The 22357-nt window shown below is 42.4% G+C and overlaps 1 protein-coding gene across 3 annotated transcripts in view; it reads right to left on the reverse strand.

The window, feature by feature from the left end:
- Positions 1–793: 793 nt before the first annotated feature.
- The window catches only part of lrch1 (leucine-rich repeats and calponin homology (CH) domain containing 1), a 107989-nt gene continuing 86425 nt past the window's right edge, over positions 794–22357 (reverse strand). For all 3 annotated transcript variants that reach the window (XM_080786608.1, XM_080786609.1, XM_080786607.1), the window contains 4 exons: positions 17011–17123; positions 16431–16568; positions 15953–16030; positions 794–6177 (listed from right to left, as the gene is read on the reverse strand). In XM_080786608.1, coding sequence (XP_080642734.1) covers positions 6058–6177; positions 15953–16030; positions 16431–16568; positions 17011–17123 — 449 coding nt within the window. In that variant the 3' untranslated portion in view covers positions 794–6057. The remainder of the gene's footprint in view (positions 6178–15952; positions 16031–16430; positions 16569–17010; positions 17124–22357) is intronic.

The raw sequence follows: 22357 nt of genomic DNA on the forward strand, positions 1-22357 counted from the left end.
TCTGTGTGTGATCTCCTACAAGCATTTATCTACTGTTTTTACTTTTTATTTACTGAGTTGGCAACACGTATTGTAATGTTCGATTGTTTGTCTTTTTGCTTTCCGTATGTCCTTGTATGTCATTTCTGTTCATGAAAAATGAATAAAATTTAAGTTGAAAAAAACGAAAATAGATTACGGTACCCAGCTATGACCTTTTTCATGAAAAAAAATGAGTAGTGATATGGCTGACTGAGTAAAATAAAACAATCTACCTGAAAATAGATAGCTATAAGTGAAGAGCAATTTCCGCAATTTCCGCAATTACCATTTCCGCAATTTCCACAATTTCCGCAATTTCCATTTCCGCAATTTCCGCAATTTCCGCAATTTCCATTTCCGCAATTTCCATTTCGACCATTTCCGCAATTTCCGCAATTTCCATTTCCGCATTTCCGCAATTTCCATTTCCACAATTACAATTTCCGCAATTTCCATTTCCGCAATTTCCGAAATTTCCATTTCCATTTCCAACTATTAATGGCAGCTGGTTTTCATCATTCAAATAAAATAGAATTCTGTCCGTTTAGCTATAAAATTATGTCAGGGAATAGGGATACACAGTATATGTCTTTCATTTGCATTGCATCTCCCCCCCCCCCCCCCCCAAGCTTTTATTTTCGTTCGAGTAATAGTACAACTCTAATAGTATTACTTATAATAATGTAATTAAAGATAACTTCATTCAGATTTATTTATTTCAGGTGTAGCTAAAATAAATAAATAAAAATAAGACACGGCTCGTTTGTTTTACATGTCTTTACTGATAAAGTGATGAGAAATACAGTACAGTATATACATTATTCACAGCAGTTAAGGCGACATTTAAGGAACATTTCGTGTATTTCATGCATGTAAATCTGCTTTCACTGTACAAGGAATCAGACATAGAAGTACAAAAGAGGGTATGTTACATCAAAATCTCAACAAAACAACAAACAGAAAGCACATAAAAAAAAAAAATCCTCCCAATCAGAAAAAGTACAAAAGGAAATTGAGCTAAGCCTGATTTTACGACTAGCACGCAGAAAATAGCAGATCTACAAGCTCTAGATAGGCTACTTTTTGGCACATGTGACACACCGTTGTGTGTATACATCATGTTTAACAAGCTTTTCAGGACTATGTACAAAACAACTAACCTGACTCCGACAGATGGGGGGCGGTATTGAGTTCACATGTGAACTCAATAGCGCCGCCATCTGGCGGAGTCAGGTTACAAAACAACGGGCAAGCAGAAACCCCCCTGCTCAGGATTCAGCAGGTATAATCTCACTCTCACCACACATTTACATTAAATGTGTCATATTTTGTTTGAGCTCCAAGTTAGTCACAATAATACTCTCCATGCTCACGTTTCCAATTTATGACCCTTACAAAAGAAAAGAAAAAAGGATTTTCTCAGTTGCCAAAACAAATAACTATAAATACTTTAAAGTGCAGAGTAGCTCAGACTAGCAGTGTTTTTTTTTTTTAATTGCCTCTCATTTAGACCTGGAACACCTATACACCGTTTCAATCTGGGAACACCTTTGTTATATAAATATATATATATATATATATATGGGGGGATTTTTATCAGCTTGCAGAGCTGATCAATGATCAGACTTTCTAGTCTAGTCACGTGGTCTAGTAGTCACATGGTCTAGTAGCCATGTAGTGGCGAGATTTTCATGATTGCAGGCTGAGTAATTTATAGTTTTTTTTAATTCTTTTCATTCAGAAAACTTTTAGATTTAGAAGGCGGCATTTTTAGAATCGGCCTCAGGTCTAAATGGGTTAAAGTATTGATGTAATACGACACTGCAAGTGGACAACTAAGAATTGTGGGTAATGCATTTATGTATACACCAATAATACCTCTGTGAAGCAGTGGATATACTGTATGGGTATAACTGAAATTGTGACGTGTCCCTCGTCTCCATAAAAAACCCTACCCTTTAACACCCTACATGAACGCATAAACACATGTCCTTTCAGTCTCCTTGCGGTTCCTATCCATACAATGTTGAAACCAGGAACATTATGGTAGAGTGATGTCTCATTCTATCACAGATTACAGCTTTATTTCACAGAATGCAGCTGCATGGAGAAAGAATACAGTTATCACAAAATTATTGCACAACTACACAAATTGCTCCCTTTGCTCTCTTTATAACATTTAGGTTGTTAGTCTATGAAATCTGTCAGGATTGGTGAATATATTTAAGATGACATGCAGACAATCGGGTTATAAAACAACAGCTACAATATGTGATCTGTCCAAAGTGCCCTCGATCAACCGCCTGAATCCAGACACCGGCATCTTCTCGTCTAAATACACAATGACTATTGAACAGGTGACTGATTTAACCACATGAACCGAACAATCCCTATTCTGGACATGTAATGTCAGCCAGTCGTGAAGCAACACAACGTGAGCGTATGGATCTGCTATTTCTGATCAAGAGATGTGATGTAAAGGGAAACAAAAAAAAAGTATAGAGACCTCTGGTGGTCCCTGCAGTAAACAAAGCATATAGCGTCTAATTAAGTGGTTGAGTAACAGTTGAGTAGCTTGGGGGCCGCAGGTGTTTCGTTTTGAAAAAAATAAAGGTGTGGGAGTGAACCTTGTATTTCGCTAAACCAATAACAGTGCAGAGGGGCGTCGCTCCAAATTTGGTGACATCAGTGTTCTCCACTGTGTTCTATCGGGGAGGGGAGGGGGTGGGCGCTCAGATCGGTGAACCAATAGGATCTAGACCTGCCCCTCCAGACCGTAAATCACGCAGGCTGACTGGTGAGGCTCAACATGTTACCATTTAAAGTTACAGTACGTAAAAACAACAGACCCATACATGTACTGTATGTTAGTCTGTGACAGCATACTGTATGTACACACGACCTATGAGGACCGTCAATCATGTTACAAATACACACCATCACTTATAGGCATACTGTATCCCTGGGACATAAAGAACACATGCTACTGTATGTGTATGTCAGATTCCCTACAGTTGTCTCACAAGAGGGCTTGGGAAACGTTTGTTTTGGCAACTGTCAAATCTATCCAGTGAAAACATCTATTTTTTTTAACCGCTGAATATTTTAGTAGCTTTGGATACCAAGCCATATCAATTATATTGCATACTATGTCAAGTAAAAACTAAACTAAACACAAAACAAAGCCTCATGCTCACTCGTATGTACGCATTAAACCCTAAAGTTTTGTATATGGCCATTGTGAGTTCTTGGCGTTTGGGTTAAGTTAGGGGTGTATACGTGCGTTCACTGCATTGTACTCACTCTCAAAGTCTTACTGGGTAGTCAGAGCAACAGTACACCGCTAAGATCACTACAACACGCACGCACGATCGCTAGCGCAAACACCTCATACTGTACATGTTTGTTTAAAATCGTGGTTCAGGTGACAGAGACAGGTTGTGTGCTGTTTTATATAACAGTGGTTCTCAAAGTGGGATCTGGGGACTCCAGGGGGTCCTCAAGGGGGTTCCAGGGGGTCCCCAGCAAATCAGAAAAGGTTTACCACTGTCTTATGACGCACGCGCGTGCGCACACACACACACACACACACACACACACACAGTTGGTGTATAGCATACTGTGGAATGAAGCTTCAACAGTGTAGCAAAGCTCTATGCATGACAGTGTCACTCGAGTAAAGGAACAGCCCTAACACTGCATCCCATCTTGCTTGGGTTGTTGTAACCTTTGGCCTTTTTGGTCATTTCTCTTTGGGTTTAATGTAGGCAAACCCATAAAAATGGGTCCCCGATCCAGTGTTTGGGAATCATCCTTAACACTACCATGTGACAGAGTACCTACACCTGCCCCGACTGGCATGCTGCTCACTCATTCACACCATCACCTGCTCACACAACTCAAACAACTCCGCCCGATCACACGTTAAAAATGCAACATTCTATATTCATCAAGTGTCTGGGTCTTACAGTATGTGTGGTTAATGGTCGTGCCAGGGTGCAGAAGTGGCACAACTGGTTGGGAAACACTGATGTAGAAAATCAAACCAAAATAAAGGTTTTCTAACTGTAAATGTACCTGAGATACTTGATAAGCATACACACATTCACACAACAACAGATTAACACTATACTGTAACTCTGTTCAAACCAATGTGTGGAACATTTGAATTGTTCCATACAAAGTTTTAGTAAAAGATCATAATATACAAAGAACAATACCTAAAATATATTAGAAAAAATATTTCTTCGCAATATTTCTTTTTGAATGTATACAACCAACCAAATGACTTAACTTGAGTTATCTTTTTTTTCCCTTCATTATAAATACCTATATATTTAAAGTTGTTTAAAAACCCCCTTCTATCCACGGCTTTTAGACTACACTCACGGGATGTCCCCTTGTGGCTCAGCCTGAACACAGACCTCTATGCTCCTTGTGTTCGAGGACTCGGGTTTGAATCCGACCCCCCATCTTGTCTCTCCTCTCTCCCTCTACACTGAACTATCTGAAATAAAGGGGGGGGGAGGGAGGGGGTAAAGAAATAAAATATAACATAACTAAAACTATACTCGTTGGTAGTGATCTTTTGTTCCAGAGCAATAAGTGACATCATAATGGGAGCAAGGAAACCACATAGTCACACAATTCAGTGAACTCTACACTTGAAACTTGGTTTAAACGTCAAACTTTGATTAAACCCACTAAAAAAAAAAAAGAAAAAAAAAGAAATATATATATATATATATATATATATATATAGTTATGTATAGTATGTATGGTATGTATGTGCGCTTTCTGGCAGGGTCAAACTAACTCCAAAATGTATGTACTGTATGTATGTATCTGTGTGTGTATACAGTATATTATAGCGCGCTCGCACACACGCACACACGCACACACACACACACACACACACACACACACACACACGCCCGACAGCGACAAATATATAATAATCTAATGCAAAGATCCACTGTCATCAATAACATGGATGACGTAACATGACACGTGAACTCACAGAAGTTACAAGGACTTAAATTAAGCATTATTACCCATAATTCATAGAGAAACAGACACACATAGTGAAGCATGCGTCAAGCAAGTGCGATCATCAGAGTTCTAAGTACAAGTCCTCCCGGTAGTGGTGTCTCCCATGACTGACTAAAGGTCTAATGCAAACTGGGATGGACACAATTGTCCATACTCCATTCACTTCTGGTAGAAATCTTGACTTTTTTAGTATATAAAAAGAAAACTATATCAAATGTAGCTTCAAAGTGTTTGGGTTGTTAAAATAAATCCTTTGTACTTTTGTAGTTTAGCATTTTTAATTTGGCAGCATGAGCACATACCAGAAGGTGTTTTCCATTAACAACATATTGAAAAAGTGTCATAAAAGTTGTATAAAAAATGCCCAACCCTAAATGCACGCCAAAAAGTCCCCAAAGCAGGGAATTATAATTATGCTGCAAGTGGTTGCTGGCAGAGTTTTTCTCCTAAAGGGGGAATAAACAATAAAGAGCCCATCATTTCTCTTTGCGGCCTTAAGAACGCTCAAATTAAACACATTAAGTGTCCTGTGCATCCCTCATTAAATTAAACTAGTGGCCTATGGAGTGGGATGTCAAGTGGCCACTTCTACAAGCTATATAGACTTCGTTGTAGAGCTGGCGTACAAGCTCGCCGCACGTTTTGAGCCTGTGATATCGGCGATTTTCAGCCCAAAATTGGGACCCGGGTCTGAGTGTTGTTGTGACTGTTGGCTTCGTGGAACTGCCCTCCATTATTGTTCCCTTGTGCCATTTGGGCATCCCTCATTGCATTAAACTTGGATCTCACCAAAGTTGGTTCCTCTGAAACGCTGTGAAGCTTCTGTGGAACTAGCAAAAAAAACTGAGAAGGTTTTTAACCAGCGCGCTGGTGAGCGTACTGTCTGATGGGAGGGAAGCTCTCTCCGTTCCATTCCGCTCCTCTCTTTGTGGTCCTCATGTGAACAGCAGGGTCCGCTTGGTGGAGGAGGTCTCTTTGTGGTCCTCATGTGAACAGTAGGGTCCGCTTGGGGAAGGTCGTCTCGTCCACCAGGGCCTGGACCGTGATGCTCACCTTCACCATGCCCTTCTCCTCCAGAATGTGATGGGGGAGACACAACTTGTCCTGGGAAAACACCGATTGCAGGGGAGGGAGACGCACACACGCGCACACACACACACACACACACACACACACACACACACACACACACACACACACACACACACACACAGTGAGAGAGAGAGAGAGAGAGAGAGAGAGAGAGAGAGGTAGACCAGGACTACATTAGAAATGTCCAAATGAACGAGGACCGCTATTTATCACGAACCAAGTGTTTGTGTATTGCATGTGTGTGTGCATGTGCATGGGTGCACCTTGTCTACACAGTACACACCAAGGGTTTCCTAACTTTTCAGCCCACGACCCCAAAATAATGCTGCCATTGACTCGTGACCCAAATCTAACCCCGGAGGTAATTTTATGCACATAAGCGTGCACATTTGAAAGCACATGTAATGTATTAGGGCTATGTAGTGGTTTTGTAACAATCATAGTTAAAATGTATTTTAAATCATTTTTTACATTGTATTTCAATCATTCTATTCAGGTGTGTAAAATATTTTTGATGACCTAAAATAACTTTGGGGCAGGCCCGTCTAGAGTTTAAATGGACAGGTATCGGTCAAAAGGGAGACATCGAAGAGGAAGGATGGACGGGGAACGATCAACATATGGAATGTCATATTGTCGCAAAGCTTGTCGACATTCGAATGTACAACTGCATATACAAGGCGTGTCCCAGTGCAGGCTGAAGTTGAAGAACTGGAGAGTAGAAAATACTTCTGTTCCAAATGTCAAAAAACCTTTACAGACTTTAAAAACAGACTTCTACTGAAGATCAAAATTGAAGACTCTACGGACGAACTATGGGTGACATGCTTCCAGGAAACCACATTTTACCCCCTAAAACTTGGAAAAAATAAAATAAAATAAAACATTATATATTATATATATGTGTGTGTGTGTGTGTGTGTGTGTGTGTGAAAACGTGAATTAAAAATCACACCCGTGTGAAGTGAGGGGCGCTAATATATTAAAAGTCTAACTCATGTTGATTAGGTGATGTAATGGTGATATAAAACAAACGGTGCCAACACAAACATTAAAAGCCATTAACAATAAAGAGACAATATGACGTAAGGAGGGACAATATGACTTTTCCCCATCATTGTCAATGGTGTTTTTAAAACAAACATTGAACTAAAAACAAACATTAAAAAAAAAAAGTTCCAGCTGATACCCCAATACAATCCCTGTTATGCCCATATATGGAGATCCCTGCCTGTGATCAATATTAAGCCCATACATGGGAAAGCCAATATATGATCATATTGCCTCATGATAACCACTGTGGTTGCCGCAAAGGTCGCAGTTAACTATGGAATCGTCACGATAACCTGGGCATCTGGGGGCTTGCCTGGGGTGACCAGGGGGCTGATGTCACGGTGACATGGGGGCTTGCCTGGGGTGACCAGGGGGCTGATGTCACGGTGACATGGGGGCTTGCCTGGGGTGACCAGGGGGCTGATGTCACGGTGACATGGGGGCTTGCCTGGGGTGACCAGGGGGCTGATGTCACGGTGACCTGGGGGCTTGCCTGGGGTGACCAGGGGGCTGATGTCACGGTGACCTGGGGGCTTGCCTGTGGTGTGTGACGGGAATTGCGACTTCATGACAGAGTGACAGGAATTGTGGGTTATGTGACAAAAACGCAAGATTTCACAGTTATCTGCGACCTTCGGTCTCAATAAGGTGAAGAGAATAGAAGAGAATAGCATTAGTACATCATTGGAGGTATCTAAGTAGACTTCAGACACAAGCAATGGACCAGCTTCGCTCCCTCAGCTTCGCTCCCTCCACCAGTACCTAAGAATAGATACCCTACTAGCTACTGTATAAGGCTTCCTCAAATAGGAGTCCTTATAGCTTCTCTGACAGTTCTCCACACCAAATATAGGGAAACCTACAGTACCTTGGTGCCGTTTGCAAAGAAATAACTGATCTACATTGCTTTGTCACTTATACAGGTGTTCTTTTTGGCAAGTGATGGAATACAAATAAGACTTTGTCTCTATTTATCTTAAACATGACATCAGAAAGTATAGCGTCAAAGAACCGACTACATCCCCAAATCACACATTTATTACCTCAAGTCTTTCACACTGTCAATTATCATACACAAGTCATAAAAATATCCCCACTGCGCCCCATGTCCATTCATATTGTTGCGAAAAGAGTTAAAAATAAATACTTATGGCAGCAAGTACAAAGTCCAAGTGTTATTTTTCAGGATGAATCGGACGTGGCGTCCTGACATTCATCAGTAGTTCATCATGGCTGATCCTCTATTCTACACATTATCAAACCCTCAAAGACAAATTGCTTTAATTACATTTGATTCGATAAAATTATTCTACCGTCTAATAGCCCTTCAAATGTTCAATATCAACCTTCAAAACAAACATGACATTGCATATCAAGTTACAGCATAATCATTTGTCGTGAATTTAATGACTTAAAGATTTCTTTATGGGCATCCATCGCCTGTCTTCAGGTAACTGAGGAGAACATTATGAAAAAAATCTAAAACACACCTATGCACTCTTCTGCTGAACACTGCACTCACTTCAATGTACGTGTCACACCGAGAAAGGTTTATGGTTAAAACAGTTTAGTGCTCACAATTACATTAAAATAGTCTTAACTAATGAAACATGGCGTCCCTTTGCCTTATTGCACATCAACATAAGATATTAAGAAGTTAGAAGAAAAATAATAAAGTAGAATATATTATGTGGTTCCACAGAAGACTTGAAACTTTATGGGACTCTGACCAGGAGTCAAGTGCTTACTAGGGATGGGACGATGTGAAAATTGCATTTCACGATTGTGGCAAAATATGGTTGTGATTATCAAAATGTGCTTAAAATAGCACTTTTGTCAATCATTTGAACCTCCAGCATCCCTATTCCCTAATTGCCAAACTTACGCTGCAGCGCGTTGCTAGCTTGTAGATCTGCTATTTTCGGCGAATGGATTTGTGTAGTGAAATAGGATAATATCAAATGTGATCTTTACAGGTCCATTTTATAGCATAGAGGATTTAAGTGGTACTGAATTTGCAGCGCAACAAAAGTTAATTCCTACTGATGGAGGCCAATTTCATGATTAATTAAAATCTCTACGATAGGATTATTGAGTGATTCTTCCCCACAATTATCCTCCCATCCTTAGTGCTTACCCAGTCGAGTATGGTATACAGGATTCACCATAAGACATTTAAATTACTCAAAAAGTCAAAGAGTTATTTTCTAGACTGTAAACTGTCACTTTCCAATTACTATACCGTGAATCATTCTAGTGAAGATGCCACCTGCTGTAGCAATAACATGATGGAGGGATTACGATCTAAATGTGACATGGAATGCAATAGAGACAGCAAACTCTTCCCAACTAGCTTGCGTTCCTCAAGACTGAGTTATCATTGGAGTTACAAGTGACTGACGACCACAATATTGGAAGATTATCTTTCCACTTTCCAGGAATAATGTTCTTTTTGGCGACACCCTAGTGCAACTGAATATAATTTAGCCTTAATGGAGGTAATCAACACCAGCCACGGTTGGTGAATTGCAGCCACGTACTGGACAGAAATAGCTTCCAAGTTACCACCCAGCTTGCAAATCTTACAGGAATTTTATCATTTCTTCCTTTCTGACAAAATAAACACCAGAACTCACTATAATTATTACTGGATCCAATTATACTTTTCCCCCTCGATAAGCTAATCACACCAAATAAAATAAAGAAGCTTATTTTTGCCAAGGACAGAGAGGAGATAACAATAATCATGATGATGATTGCTTCCAACAAGGGGTTTCATCTTAACCACTGGTACTGGTCATTCTGTGACAGACCTATACAGTTATATAATAAATTAGAGATGTCCCGATACTGTATCGGTATCGGAAAAGTATCGGATCGTCCCTTATTTGGTCATATCAGCAAATATGCCAGTCTAACCACATATCCGACACAGGGGTAAGGGGTTGACACTATAGCAGGGTTGCCCAAACTGCAAGTGCACATTTGAGTGAGGAGTCTGCTATAAACACGAGATATATAGCTAGATGGCTATAAACACTATTCCCAGTCGGTGGACTTCAAAATATGATATTCTTTCTTTTTGTATTATTATAAATATTATTCTCTGATATTGGTATTCGGTATCGGCTAACTAAGAAATTGTGGTATCGGGATCGGATCGGAAACATCCCTATAATAAATACATGTTTTCTTTGCATTTTGGCTAATATAAGGAGGAAAAAGGTGAACAAAAACAATGAATTAATCAACATTTTCCTCAGTTGATCGTTCCGAGTAGCGGGCAGAACTAGTGGAAGAATCCCTGCAGCATCACATGGATGCGATATGCCTCCGAGTACACCTCACTGCTCCATACTCTCAGGTCCAAGTGTTTTCAGCGTATCCGTTATTATATATTTTTGGTGGCAAAAACCACAATGCTGCTGTGAGTAAATATCGCCCTCTGCAGGACTCAAGAGGAGCAGCAAAACAAACAGAGAAGAAGAGCAGGAGAGAGAGAGAAGCTCTGAGCCATGCTAAGCGGGGCAGGATGGGACATTTTAATGTCTACTCAGACCTGTGTGTGCACTCCGGGCAGGTTTCAGTGGTTCCCAAACCTTTTCATGTCAAGGATCCCCAAATTGACACTAATTACGCCGCGGACCCCCATTTGAAGAAGACTTTTACGGCTCTAGCAGTGATTCTCAACCCGTTTAATTTCAAGGACCCGCGGTTTGACATGCATTAGTCTACGGACCCCCATTTAATGGCATTTCTATCTCCGGGTTCCCCCAATATTGTAAAATCAATGTTAATTTAACTCTGAGAGTGTATAAATGCAACCAATTGGACCCCCTAGAGTAGACCTTAAAATTAAGTGTTTTTATGTGCCCCTTTAAGTGTGTGTGCATGTGTGTGTGGGGGTCTATCCACCGCCTCGGTTACGTCAGTTCGCTCCAGCTATAGGCCACAAACAGCAGGACGAGGCAGAACAGGTGCACCAGGCTGGACGCCACCACGTCCCAGATCTGCCAGGCCGCCGGTGGCGTCTGCGTGGTGGCGGTGACCAGCGAGGGAGGGGTCTCTTTCAGCACGCCGCCGGGGGGAGCTGTTTCTTCTTCCTCCTCCTCCGCTCGTTTCCTGTCTACCTCATCGCCACCACTGTCTCGCTTAGCGTCCGATTCCCCATCCTTCCTTTCCGGAGGAAAGAGGAGGAGGGGAGGCGTCTCCCCCAGGGAGACCAGCGCCCGCACGGCGGCGCGGACAGGCCGCAGGCGGCACTGGATGATGTCATAAGGCGAGCAGAGAGACGACTGATGAGATGTGGTGTGTACCCGAGAGAGAGAGACAGAGAGAGAGATAGAGAGAGGAGGTGGAGGTGGAGAGAGGGATGAGATGTGGTGTGTACCCGAGAGAGAGAGATGAGGTGGAGAGAGGGATGAGATGTGGTGTGTACCCGAGAGAGATGAGGTGGAGAGAGGGATGAGATGTGGTGTGTACCCGAGAGAGAGATGAGGTGGAGAGAGGGATGAGATGTGGTGTGTACCCGAGAGAGATAGATGAGGTGGAGAGAGGGATGAGATGTGGTGTGTACCCGGGAGAGATGAGGTGGAGAGAGGGATGAGATGTGGTGTGTACCCGAGAGAGAGATGAGGTGGAGAGAGGGATGAGATGTGGTGTGTACCCGAGAGAGAGATGAGGTGGAGAGAGGGATGAGATGTGGTGTGTACGCGAGAGAGAGATGAGGTGGAGAGAGGGATGAGATGTGGTGTGTACCCGAGAGAGAGAGAGAGAGAGAGGAGGTGGAGAGAGGGATGAGATGTGGTGTGTACCCGAGAGAGAGAGAGAGAGAGAGAGGAGGTGGAGAGAGGGATGAGATGTGGTGTGTACCCGAGAGAGAGAGATGAGGTGGAGAGAGGGATGAGATGTGGTGTGTACCCGAGAGAGAGATGAGGTGGAGAGAGGGATGAGATGTGGTGTGTACCCGAGAGAGAGAGAGAGAGAGAGGAGGTGGAGAGAGGGATGAGATGTGGTGTGTACCCGAGAGAGAGAGATGAGGTGGAGAGAGGGATGAGATGTGGTGTGTACCCGAGAGAGAGAGATGAGGTGGAGAGAGGGATGAGATGTGGTGTGTACCCGAGAGACAGAGATGAGGTGGAGAGAGGGATGAGATGTGGTGTGTAACCGAGAGGGAGAGAGAGAGAGAGAGAGAGAGAGTGAGAGAGAGAGAGAGAGAGAGAGAGAGAGAGAGAGAGAGAGAGAGAGAAGATGGAGAAGTACAGAGGGATGAAATGCGGTGTGTAACAGAGAGAGAGAGAGAGAGAGAGAGAGAGAGAGAGAGAGAGAGAGAAAGGAGTAGAGAGGGATGAAGGGATAACGGGAAGAAACGAGGGACGCAAGGGGAGGAAGAGGCATAGAGAGTCGGACAACAAGAAGACAAATAGAGTGGTGAGGATGAAAAACAGGCAGAGAAGGGCGACATTGACGATGACAAGACAGCAACAGAGGAAACATAAAGAAGAGGAAGTGTGTGTGTGTGTGTGTGATTCATGGTGTGACAAAGGTCCAAGTGAAGAGAAGGTTGTGGAATGGACAGAATTTACAATGGCACAAAGGAAAATGTATTAAAGATAATATAAAAACAAAACAAAAAAATAATATAATAATGGAGGTGGGAATTGGATGAATTACATAAAAACAACAAATAAAATTAATGGTGACGCAGAAGAGGAAGAGGAGCGGATGGGGGGGGGGGGGGGGGTGAAAAGAGTTGCGATCCAGCCAGTAAACAGAGAGAAAGAAGAAGAGAAGGCAGGTGGTTAACACACGGCACAAAGTTCAAGGGTCACGCAGACAAGAGTGTGCATGTGGGCGGGAGCATGGCTGAGCACGGGAGGTAAAAGAGCAGGCCTGCTTCCAGAGAGAATGGAGCTCTGTAAAACCATGGGACCACATAATAATGCACACTTTTCAGTTGTTGTTTTTATTTCAAGGACTCCCATACTGTAACTCTGAGAGTTACAGACATGTAACCACTGGTTTCTAACCAAATTTGATGTATGTTATCCTCTTTTTTTGAGGTGACGCTAGCCCCTCCTATACACAGTATCGCCCTCTTCATGCTACAATTCATGTTCAAAATGCACTTTTAAGGAACTATTGAGAGCATTGAGTGGGTGCAATTACCTCTTACATTGTTTTCCACATACTTTTAACATGACTCTCATATACATCTTTTTTTGAAGACAGAGGCAGTCTGTGCTAATGGCTAGAAGTTAAAATGAGGTATAATTGTCCTATATTTCTCTGCTGTCTTTCTCTCCCTTTCGCCTTTCTCAAACTCTCTCGGGAAGCAGACCGTGCCCAGTGTGGGATATGAGATGTTAACAAGCAATGATAGAAGCAGAAGGATGCCAGTACCAGTGTGGTCAGCCAGGGTTTGCGACAGGACAGGGCTCGCAGAAGCTTCAGTAACTGCGCGGCGGTCAGTAGGGCCTACAGATGCGGTCCACCACCACCGCGCGTGTTAAGCCAGGCAGCAACATATGCACACTGTAGGGCCTTGGAGACGCAGGCGATACTGTTAGCGAGGTTAGCTAGCAACACACACATTAAGAGAGCCTCAAAGCCAGGCAGCCAGCAAGCAAGGAATGGAAGTCCAAAGTTCACGCATCATCACGTCCAACTCCAAATTCACTTTGACTCATTCAAGGTGAAGCTGATGCTTCTCAAACATACGAAGCACGTGACTCAAGACCACAGTGAATAGAAATGTCATTATTTTGTGTTATCCCCGATAAAAGTGAGATTGAAGTACAACTGGTCCCTGCAAAATGATGAAATGCAATACTTTCTATTTATCACTAAATGACCGGTTTGCTGTTAATACAGCATTATTATACAGCATGGACTTCCTAGAAAGTATTACTAAATTCTTACCAATATTTACAGGGTCTAAATGAACAAGACGAGTGTTTAAAATGCAATAAGCTATAATAATAGTATAATAGTATTTACAGTATGGTATTTCCAGGAGTCAGAGAGAACCATAACAGTAGATGAAAGAAAGTTTTAATTGAGAGTTACTTTATGGGGCTACGAGTTATGTCTTTATCAGTAACAAATACACGCGCACACACACACACACACACACACACACACACACACACACACACACACACACACACACACACACACACACACACACACACACACACACACACACCTCAACTGTTCAGTGGAGATGTTTTGAAACAGACAGACAGACAGTCTACAATGAAACTGTGTACGGTGTCTCACAGTGCAGGAGCTATGTACCTAACTGCAATGATGACTTGTTGCGATGTGGAGCAAGCTCAAAGCTACATATAGGCGACGACAACAGCTTTGTGTGGTACGGTGCAGCCATGATGAGTCAGTCATCTCTTAACGTCTGTGTCAGTGATGATGTGTCAGCGATGTCAGTTTATTTAGAATCAGCAGAACTTTGTTATAGCCTCCAGAGTGAAGTTGCCCGTAAGAACTGAACAGGAACCGGGTTCCATTAAGGCCTGTCACAATTATTACATAATTGTCCAATCACAAATATTTGCAATGATCGCTGTTATTTTGTAATAATTGTCATAATCGTTTCCATGTTGAAAAGGTTTCATACACTGCAAAAAAGAAATAGCAGCGGAAATAGCAGATCTACAAGTTTACAGCATGACACTTTGTGACGCATTCTAAGCTTGTAGATCATCTATTTTGGCAGTATAAAAATAATGAATAATTATGTCAGTAATTTCTTAATGTCTTTGTATATCTTCCCTGTGCATTTGTTTATGACCAGGCAAACAGAAATGTATTCTTTATTCATATTATGTTCTAATGTTCAATGCTGAACACAATTAAATTAATCGCAATTGGCAATTAACCACCAACATAAATTCGTAATCGTGACAGCCCTAGGTTCCTTTCCGAAACCTTCCTAAACAGATTATGGTCAGTTGAGCAGGCGCTTTACTCTTTTCCTTTCATGATGTCATAGATTTAGAAAGCGGTATCGTTTTTATGTACACATTTTGTGTCTCTTCAGCTTTAGCTGTTGTTAACAGTGGAAACTATCCCTTCGCTAAACCCCACCCCAAAAGCGATTGTCCAATGCCAATCCAAATAGTTTAGCAAACGTCTAAGATGGCAAGCTTTCGTCACCTCATACTGTAGCTGTCATTGACAATGTCATTTTGCATGACTGTGTTGTTGAACACATACACAGGTTAACGTCGGGAAAGTTACATGACTGAGCCACCCAGGTGAAAAATATTGTAGTCTTACAGTGCATTACGTGAAAACTCCTGTCGAACGGTCGTAAGTTGAATTAAGTTGGATACCATTTCTCCCTCAAACATTTACTTGTATTTCCAATTTATTTAAATAATGTAATGCACATTTGTCCAGTGCATAGATTACTGCAGGCCTGGCTGACTAGATTTAGATGACATTTTGAAGCTCTTGGTACCGAAATGACCGATTATTTATATGAGAAATCCCATCATTTAACATGCATCTCAATGGGTGAGAAGGAAAGCTTGCCATCTGTCCTCTCTTAACCGTTGCTAACGTGCCTATTGGACAAGGACGGGTTGGGGAGGGACTTAGAGAAGGGCTAATTAGGAACAGAATCCCCAGTTCATGGTCTATAGGCAACTTGACTATACCAGCTCTGTGTGGAGGTGGGCGGGACCGCTGTGTCGAAGGGGGCGTGTCTTACCTCGGGCACGCCCATTCTCCGGCACGCGTCCAGGAAGTTCTCCACGTTTCTCCTACATTTGGCCATGCTGAGCTTAGGCTGTGGGGTAAGCACACACACACACACACACACACACACACACACACACACACACACACACACACACACACACACTTGAGTAAAAGTGATGGTATCAAAATATACTTAAAGTAGAAAGTAGTCATTATATAGGGCTGAAGTGGGTAATGTATGTTTTGTAATAAGAATCAAAATCTACAAAGTAACTAGTAACTAGTAACTAGTAACTAAACTAAATGCAGTGGAGTAAAAGTACAATATTTGGATCTGAGATGTAGTGGAGTATAAATACAGTATAAATACAGTATAATACAGGTATGGTACTTAAGTAAATTTACTTTCCACCGCTGCTGTTAATGTCATAGTTGGTGGCACAGTTCATTTATAATACAACCAATACACAAGGATAAAAACAACGTACCACAGCAGGCGAGGGCACGTGTATACTGGCGACCGAGCGAGGCCGAATGTGATTGGCCAGGTGGCAGAGCACCACCCCATCCATGAGGGAGGAGCCTAAATCTTCAGGAAGTACGACCTTTAGTCGGCTCTCTATGCTCTGCAGAGGGAGAGAGTAGGAGGTGAGGGGAGGTTGCAGAGTACACGCCCACACACGCACGCATCTTTCTAGTCTAGCGGATTCGAATGCCATCAATGCATTAAAAGGACAAAATTACATTTAATCAGAGCCTTGAATGTTGTCTACTACTGACCTACAGCAACCGCCTCCAGTGCAAAACATTATATTGTGACGTTTTGCCGTTTTGGAGAAATTCAGTGCGTCGATCACGGCTACTGTTTTGACAGCGACCACGCGTGTTCATTGTCCGACATTACTAACACTAACACTAAATCTAACCCTATCCTCAGTCGTAGCCGGCCACGCGAGTCCCCTAACCTCATATCAGTCTTAACCGGCCACATAAGTCAAATGGGGGTGAGCCTCAATGCTCTTTTCGAGAATAATTAAAGGATTCAATCAAATCAAGTGAAATCCTTACATCTCTGAGTTGCTCCATGAGCTCCAGCTCCTCTCGAAGCTGCTCCATCTTCCGCCTCATGGTGAACTGAGGGTCCATGGCCTCCAGACTCTTGTGGTGGCTCCGCAGGAATACTGCCCCCGACAGGCCATAGGAGAGAACAACAACAACAACAACAGCAATTGTTATTTTTTTTTAATACATTTTATATTTCATATAATAATAATATAATACATTTATGAAAATATTTAAAGACAAATAAGTCACAAAATCCTCTCTACAGTATTGTGTATGGATCCTTTTGGTTCTATTTCTACACATTTACAAGAGTAATGGTCCGTTCAGACGGGGAGTGGGTGACGCAGGCGATCTGGATCAACGACAGCTCTGCTCCAGGTCTGCTCATAAGGCGCGTAAAAAAGAGGAAAGAAAAACCTCACCACCAACTAGTCAGCCGCGGGTGTGTGCACGTCATGAAACGAGCACGCGAGCGACTATTTCACGGAAATACGCTTGCGTTGTCGCCCCTCAACTTCTCAGTGCATCCAACATAAATGCATTCATTACTAGGCGCATCAGTCGCTGCGCGTCTGAAAGGACCTTTACTCTTTTCACACTTTTCACTCAAAGTGAGAGAAATACTGAAGTTTTTTTATTTTTTTATTTAACCTTTATTTAACCAGTAAAATCACATTGAGACTGCGTTTCTTTTACAAGTGGGAACTGGCAAGTGAAAACAAACGTTTGTTTAAAAACAATGGCTTTTCACAACCATCTCCATACATACAGCACTTATTCACTGACACGGAAATCCCTGTTTTTGGCACGATGAAAGATGCACAAGTGCTTATGTAAGTGTGCATGTGAGAGTGCTCATGCATGCAGGCGTACAGTATTCCACTGTCACAGGAGCAGTCATGTGCGCACGGCCAAGTCAGCTCACTTCAGGCTCTGTTTCGTTCACACCACAATGCACAGTCCCGACTCCCCATCGAATGACTAATGCTCAATATTCATACATAGTATTTATGGAAAGAAAAATAAGTTTTTGCCATTTCTACTGCATTGTGTGTTTTGTGTGCATCAATGTCTCCAGTGTCTGGGACATTGTTTGTGCATGTTTTAAATATTTTTACAACTGGAATACATGTAGAAATAGCCAGCTAGATGGAGTTTTGGCCCAGATTACTTTATGCATTTGTGTGCGCGTCTGCGGCTAAGGTCATAAACTAGCATCAATTATCCAGTAGCAAATGGAAATCTCGCCCTGAATATATTCCCAATTAAAATCCTTCAACAACGTTTTATTTTTTGCATTTTAATCTCAGTTCCACAGTTCCTCCAGGCTATGACCAGTGTCCTGGAATGCTGGATCAATCAGTGATTGATTGCAATAGGAGTCAGAGACAATATTCTAGGTGGGGATGATCACATGGATTTAAGCTAAATAAATGATGACGACTGAAAACATCCAGATCATAAAGTGTGAGTTGGAGGAGTGTAAAGGAGGATCAATGTTTCCTAAACAATGAACACAATTTGTAAAGGTATGTTTTAATAATATTGCTGTTATACAGCCAACCAGGTGAAGAAATCACAGATATATTTGATGGAAGATGCTTCTGAACATATAATCTAAAAATAATAATTGAAAATAGCCCTATCTACAAGCAGACGCATTGAGAGCTTTGCAACATTCCATAGAAAGTACGTGCACGACTGACATCATATTGAGGTCGTTCACAAACGGTACACTTGCTGTCCATATAGTTACAGATCGAACAGGGACACTACAATGTTATTAAATGTATTACTATTTATTTGAATAAACCCCATGAGATGCTGTTTTCAAGGGGATCCCAACATACACTAGTATCACGGACATACATATTGTGCGCACACACACACACACACACACACACACACACACACACACACACACACACACACACACACACACACACACACACACACACACACACACACACACACACACACACACACACACACACACACACACACACACACACACACACACAGCATAGAGCGAGGCAGGTTGTCAGGATGGGTTTCAAGCTCAGTGAAATGTAGGTTTGATTTATAGCTAGTTACGTGGCGGTGTCACACACCCAAGATAGCTGATCCACAAGCTCACATTTGCCAAGTGTTCCATTTTCAAGCAACAACATGAATGCACTTTTTAGGGCAGATCATGATAATACACACATGCAGCCACAAGGGGGAGTCTGAGATCCACTGAAAACTCGAAATTTAATTGAGAGGAGATTTCAATCTGCAGTGTGAGAGTGGCTTCACTTTATAAAGGCCAAACATATTACATAGACACACACACACACACACACACACACACACACACACACACACACACACACACACACACACACACACACACACACACACACACACACACACACACACACACACACACTTCACCTTGAAGAACTATCTCACTGACCAATCATAAAGGTGGCTCCGCTGATAACACTGATAAAAAAAAAAAAAAAAAAAACATTCTGTGTGTGCCAGGTCCTCTCCACATAATTTCACATCGTCCCTGTTTTTGTGGGATACGATGGTAATTCCGACTGAGCATCCCGTGCTCACGGTTATAGTTAGGTTAGGGTTTGAGGTACGTCGTCGGCCTGTCGGACCAATTATAGTGTCAGACTCAGAACTAAAGCCTGTACCCTTTTTTGTAGTGAGCATTACTTTCTTGACTTTTGCTAGGACAGGCCAAACACACGTCACGTACACGCACAAACGCACACACGCACAGAGCAGCTAATCCTGAGTGACATGGGATCTCAGGGTGGTGACCATAAATCAGCCAACACAAAGACAGAAAGGGACATTAAGGAGATAGAGCGACTGAGACATAAAAGAAGATATAATGAATCTAGTAGTTCGATTCCATGTTCTAATTAGATCAACCGTTGTTCAGGATTTTCACATGCACTGATTGCACTCTCTCTCTCTCTTTCCGCTTCTCCCTACGGTCACACAGCATGTTCACATTAAAACTAGCTGACAGTTTAATAAACTGGGTGACAGTTTGTTCTTCCTCTCTTCCGCTCCCCAGGAGCCATCAGCGCTGCCATCTGGCCCAATCCAACCCAGAACAACTTGCTTCCCAACAACACGATGATTCTCTGTCTCCCTTTCTGGGGCCTAAATATTCTCTGAAGTCCCTCTGGGTTTCTCCCACACAGATTCCTTTTTTTGGCCGCTTTCATCCTGCCATGATTAAAGGCGAGAATTTGCTGTTGAAAATTGTATCAAAAGCCGATCTACAAGCTTACAACACATTGTGATGCAACACGTTGTGAGCTTGTGGATCGGCTATTCAACCGTACATAATTATAAGTATGTAGGGTTTAAGTGGTTATATGATTTTATTTTTAATAACCTGCTCCATCATGATAAAATGCATTTGACCCGTCCTAAACAATTAGTTTGGATCAGTGAGCACCCACCGTGCAGTGCCACCCCTGGGGACCAACTCCAGTCAGAACCTTGGCCTTAGAAAAGGTGCTGGCAGGAGCATGGTGTCTGCTGGTGTGGGAGGAAACGGCACACATGGAGGAAACCCACACAATCACGGAGAGAACATGCAAACTCCACATACTGTAGTAGCCCCCCCCCCCTTTGAGGTTACAGTGCTACCAACTGCACCACCACATCACCCCTCATCATTGTATTATACACACATGCAACGCGTTGCTGCATGACAACGATCGATCAGCACGTTCAGGTTTCAGTATACGCACGCATCATTGGCCCCGGTGTATGAAATAGGCTCCCTCTCTCTCTTTCTCTTCCTCTCCTTCGCCTCAATCGCTGATCGAGCTCTCTCTCTCTCTCTCTCTCCCTCTCTCTCTCTCTCCCTCTCTCTCCCTCTCTCTCTCTCTCTCTCTCTCTCTCTCTCTCTCTCCCCCTCTCACTATCCTCTCTCTGCCTATTTTTTCTCTCTGTCAATGATCAAGCTCTGTTCTGACAACACACAAAACACCACAAAACATAGCCCAACACATGCTGATCTGCACTAACGTTGGGCACGTCCAGTCCATATATGGCATGGCACAGACACCGCCACAACTTCACTCTATATAGGTATTGGTGTGATTTGTTTCAAGAATAAAAGGCATTGACGGGAACTTCCTGACTCAACCGACACATAACAGATGCAGTTAAGAGACTCTTTAACGGTTAAGTTAAAGTTCCAGCCTAAACACTTTGGTTTTAGCCTTTCTTGTCGCCCACTGCTGTAACTGTAAATGTCCATTCATCCATCTGTCTTGCTGTCTTATATTATTTCCTCCGTCTGTCACCTCGCCACCACTAAAAGATGGAGGACATCACAGAAAACACCATAAAGGTGTCCTAGAGTTGATGAACTGAAGTGCAACGTGGGGGAACGAGAACACGGTGAACCCTTTTACTTGTTCCATCATCGTTCATTATCCATCTGCCAGGGCCTGCAGCGCCTACAGACACGCGCGTGTGGAGATAGAAGAAGGTGGGGGGGGGGCACTAAGTACAGTAGCAAGAGTGCCCTGTAGCAATCAGCGTAAGTGCCTTGCTCAAAGAAAGTGACAGTACTGTGTGTCCTGCCCTACTTTCACAACTGGTCCGGGATTCAAACAAACGGCCTTACAGACTCTTCTCATGCCTCTGAGACTTGATTTATACTGTAGCATACTAGGAGCGGCGTAAAGTAACTAAGTACATTTACTTAAGTTCTGTACTTAAGTAAATGTTGCCCGAAAGTGTCCCCTCCAATGGATGGTTGGCCGCACCTGCTCTGCATCCATTCTCTGTCACACCCATACTCACGGTGTCATCTATATCTGGCATGTTGCACACCACTTCATTCCACCATATCACATACGACCCCAGTCGTAACAACAATTTTTAGGCACTTGAGTAATTTATTTCCAATACCTTTAATTCTATTCCACTACATCTCGGATCCAAATATTGTACAATTACTGCACCACAATTATTTGAGAACTTTAGTTACTTGTTACTTTCTTTCTATACATTAACCACTTCAACCCCATACATTCCGGCCATTTAAAAATACATTTTTTATACCAATACTTTTGTACTTTTACTCTTACTTTTAAGTCAATTTTGAATCCAGGACTTTTACTTGTAGCAGAGCACTTCTACATTGCAGTATTGATGCTATTATTTAAGTAAGATATGTGAGTACTTTCACCAACACTGCATTCTACTGTAAGTATAAATCTGTCACGAGCCGTCAGCATTGCCCTTCCTATGGCAGTTTCTTGAGGTTGGACTGTACTGGCACCGTAGCAATGAACGGTAAAACTAAAACTTTCTT

The sequence above is a fragment of the Protomyctophum bolini genome (genome assembly GCF_963924005.1).
Source record: "Protomyctophum bolini genome assembly, chromosome: 16".
Lineage (NCBI taxonomy): Eukaryota > Metazoa > Chordata > Actinopteri > Myctophiformes > Myctophidae > Protomyctophum > Protomyctophum bolini.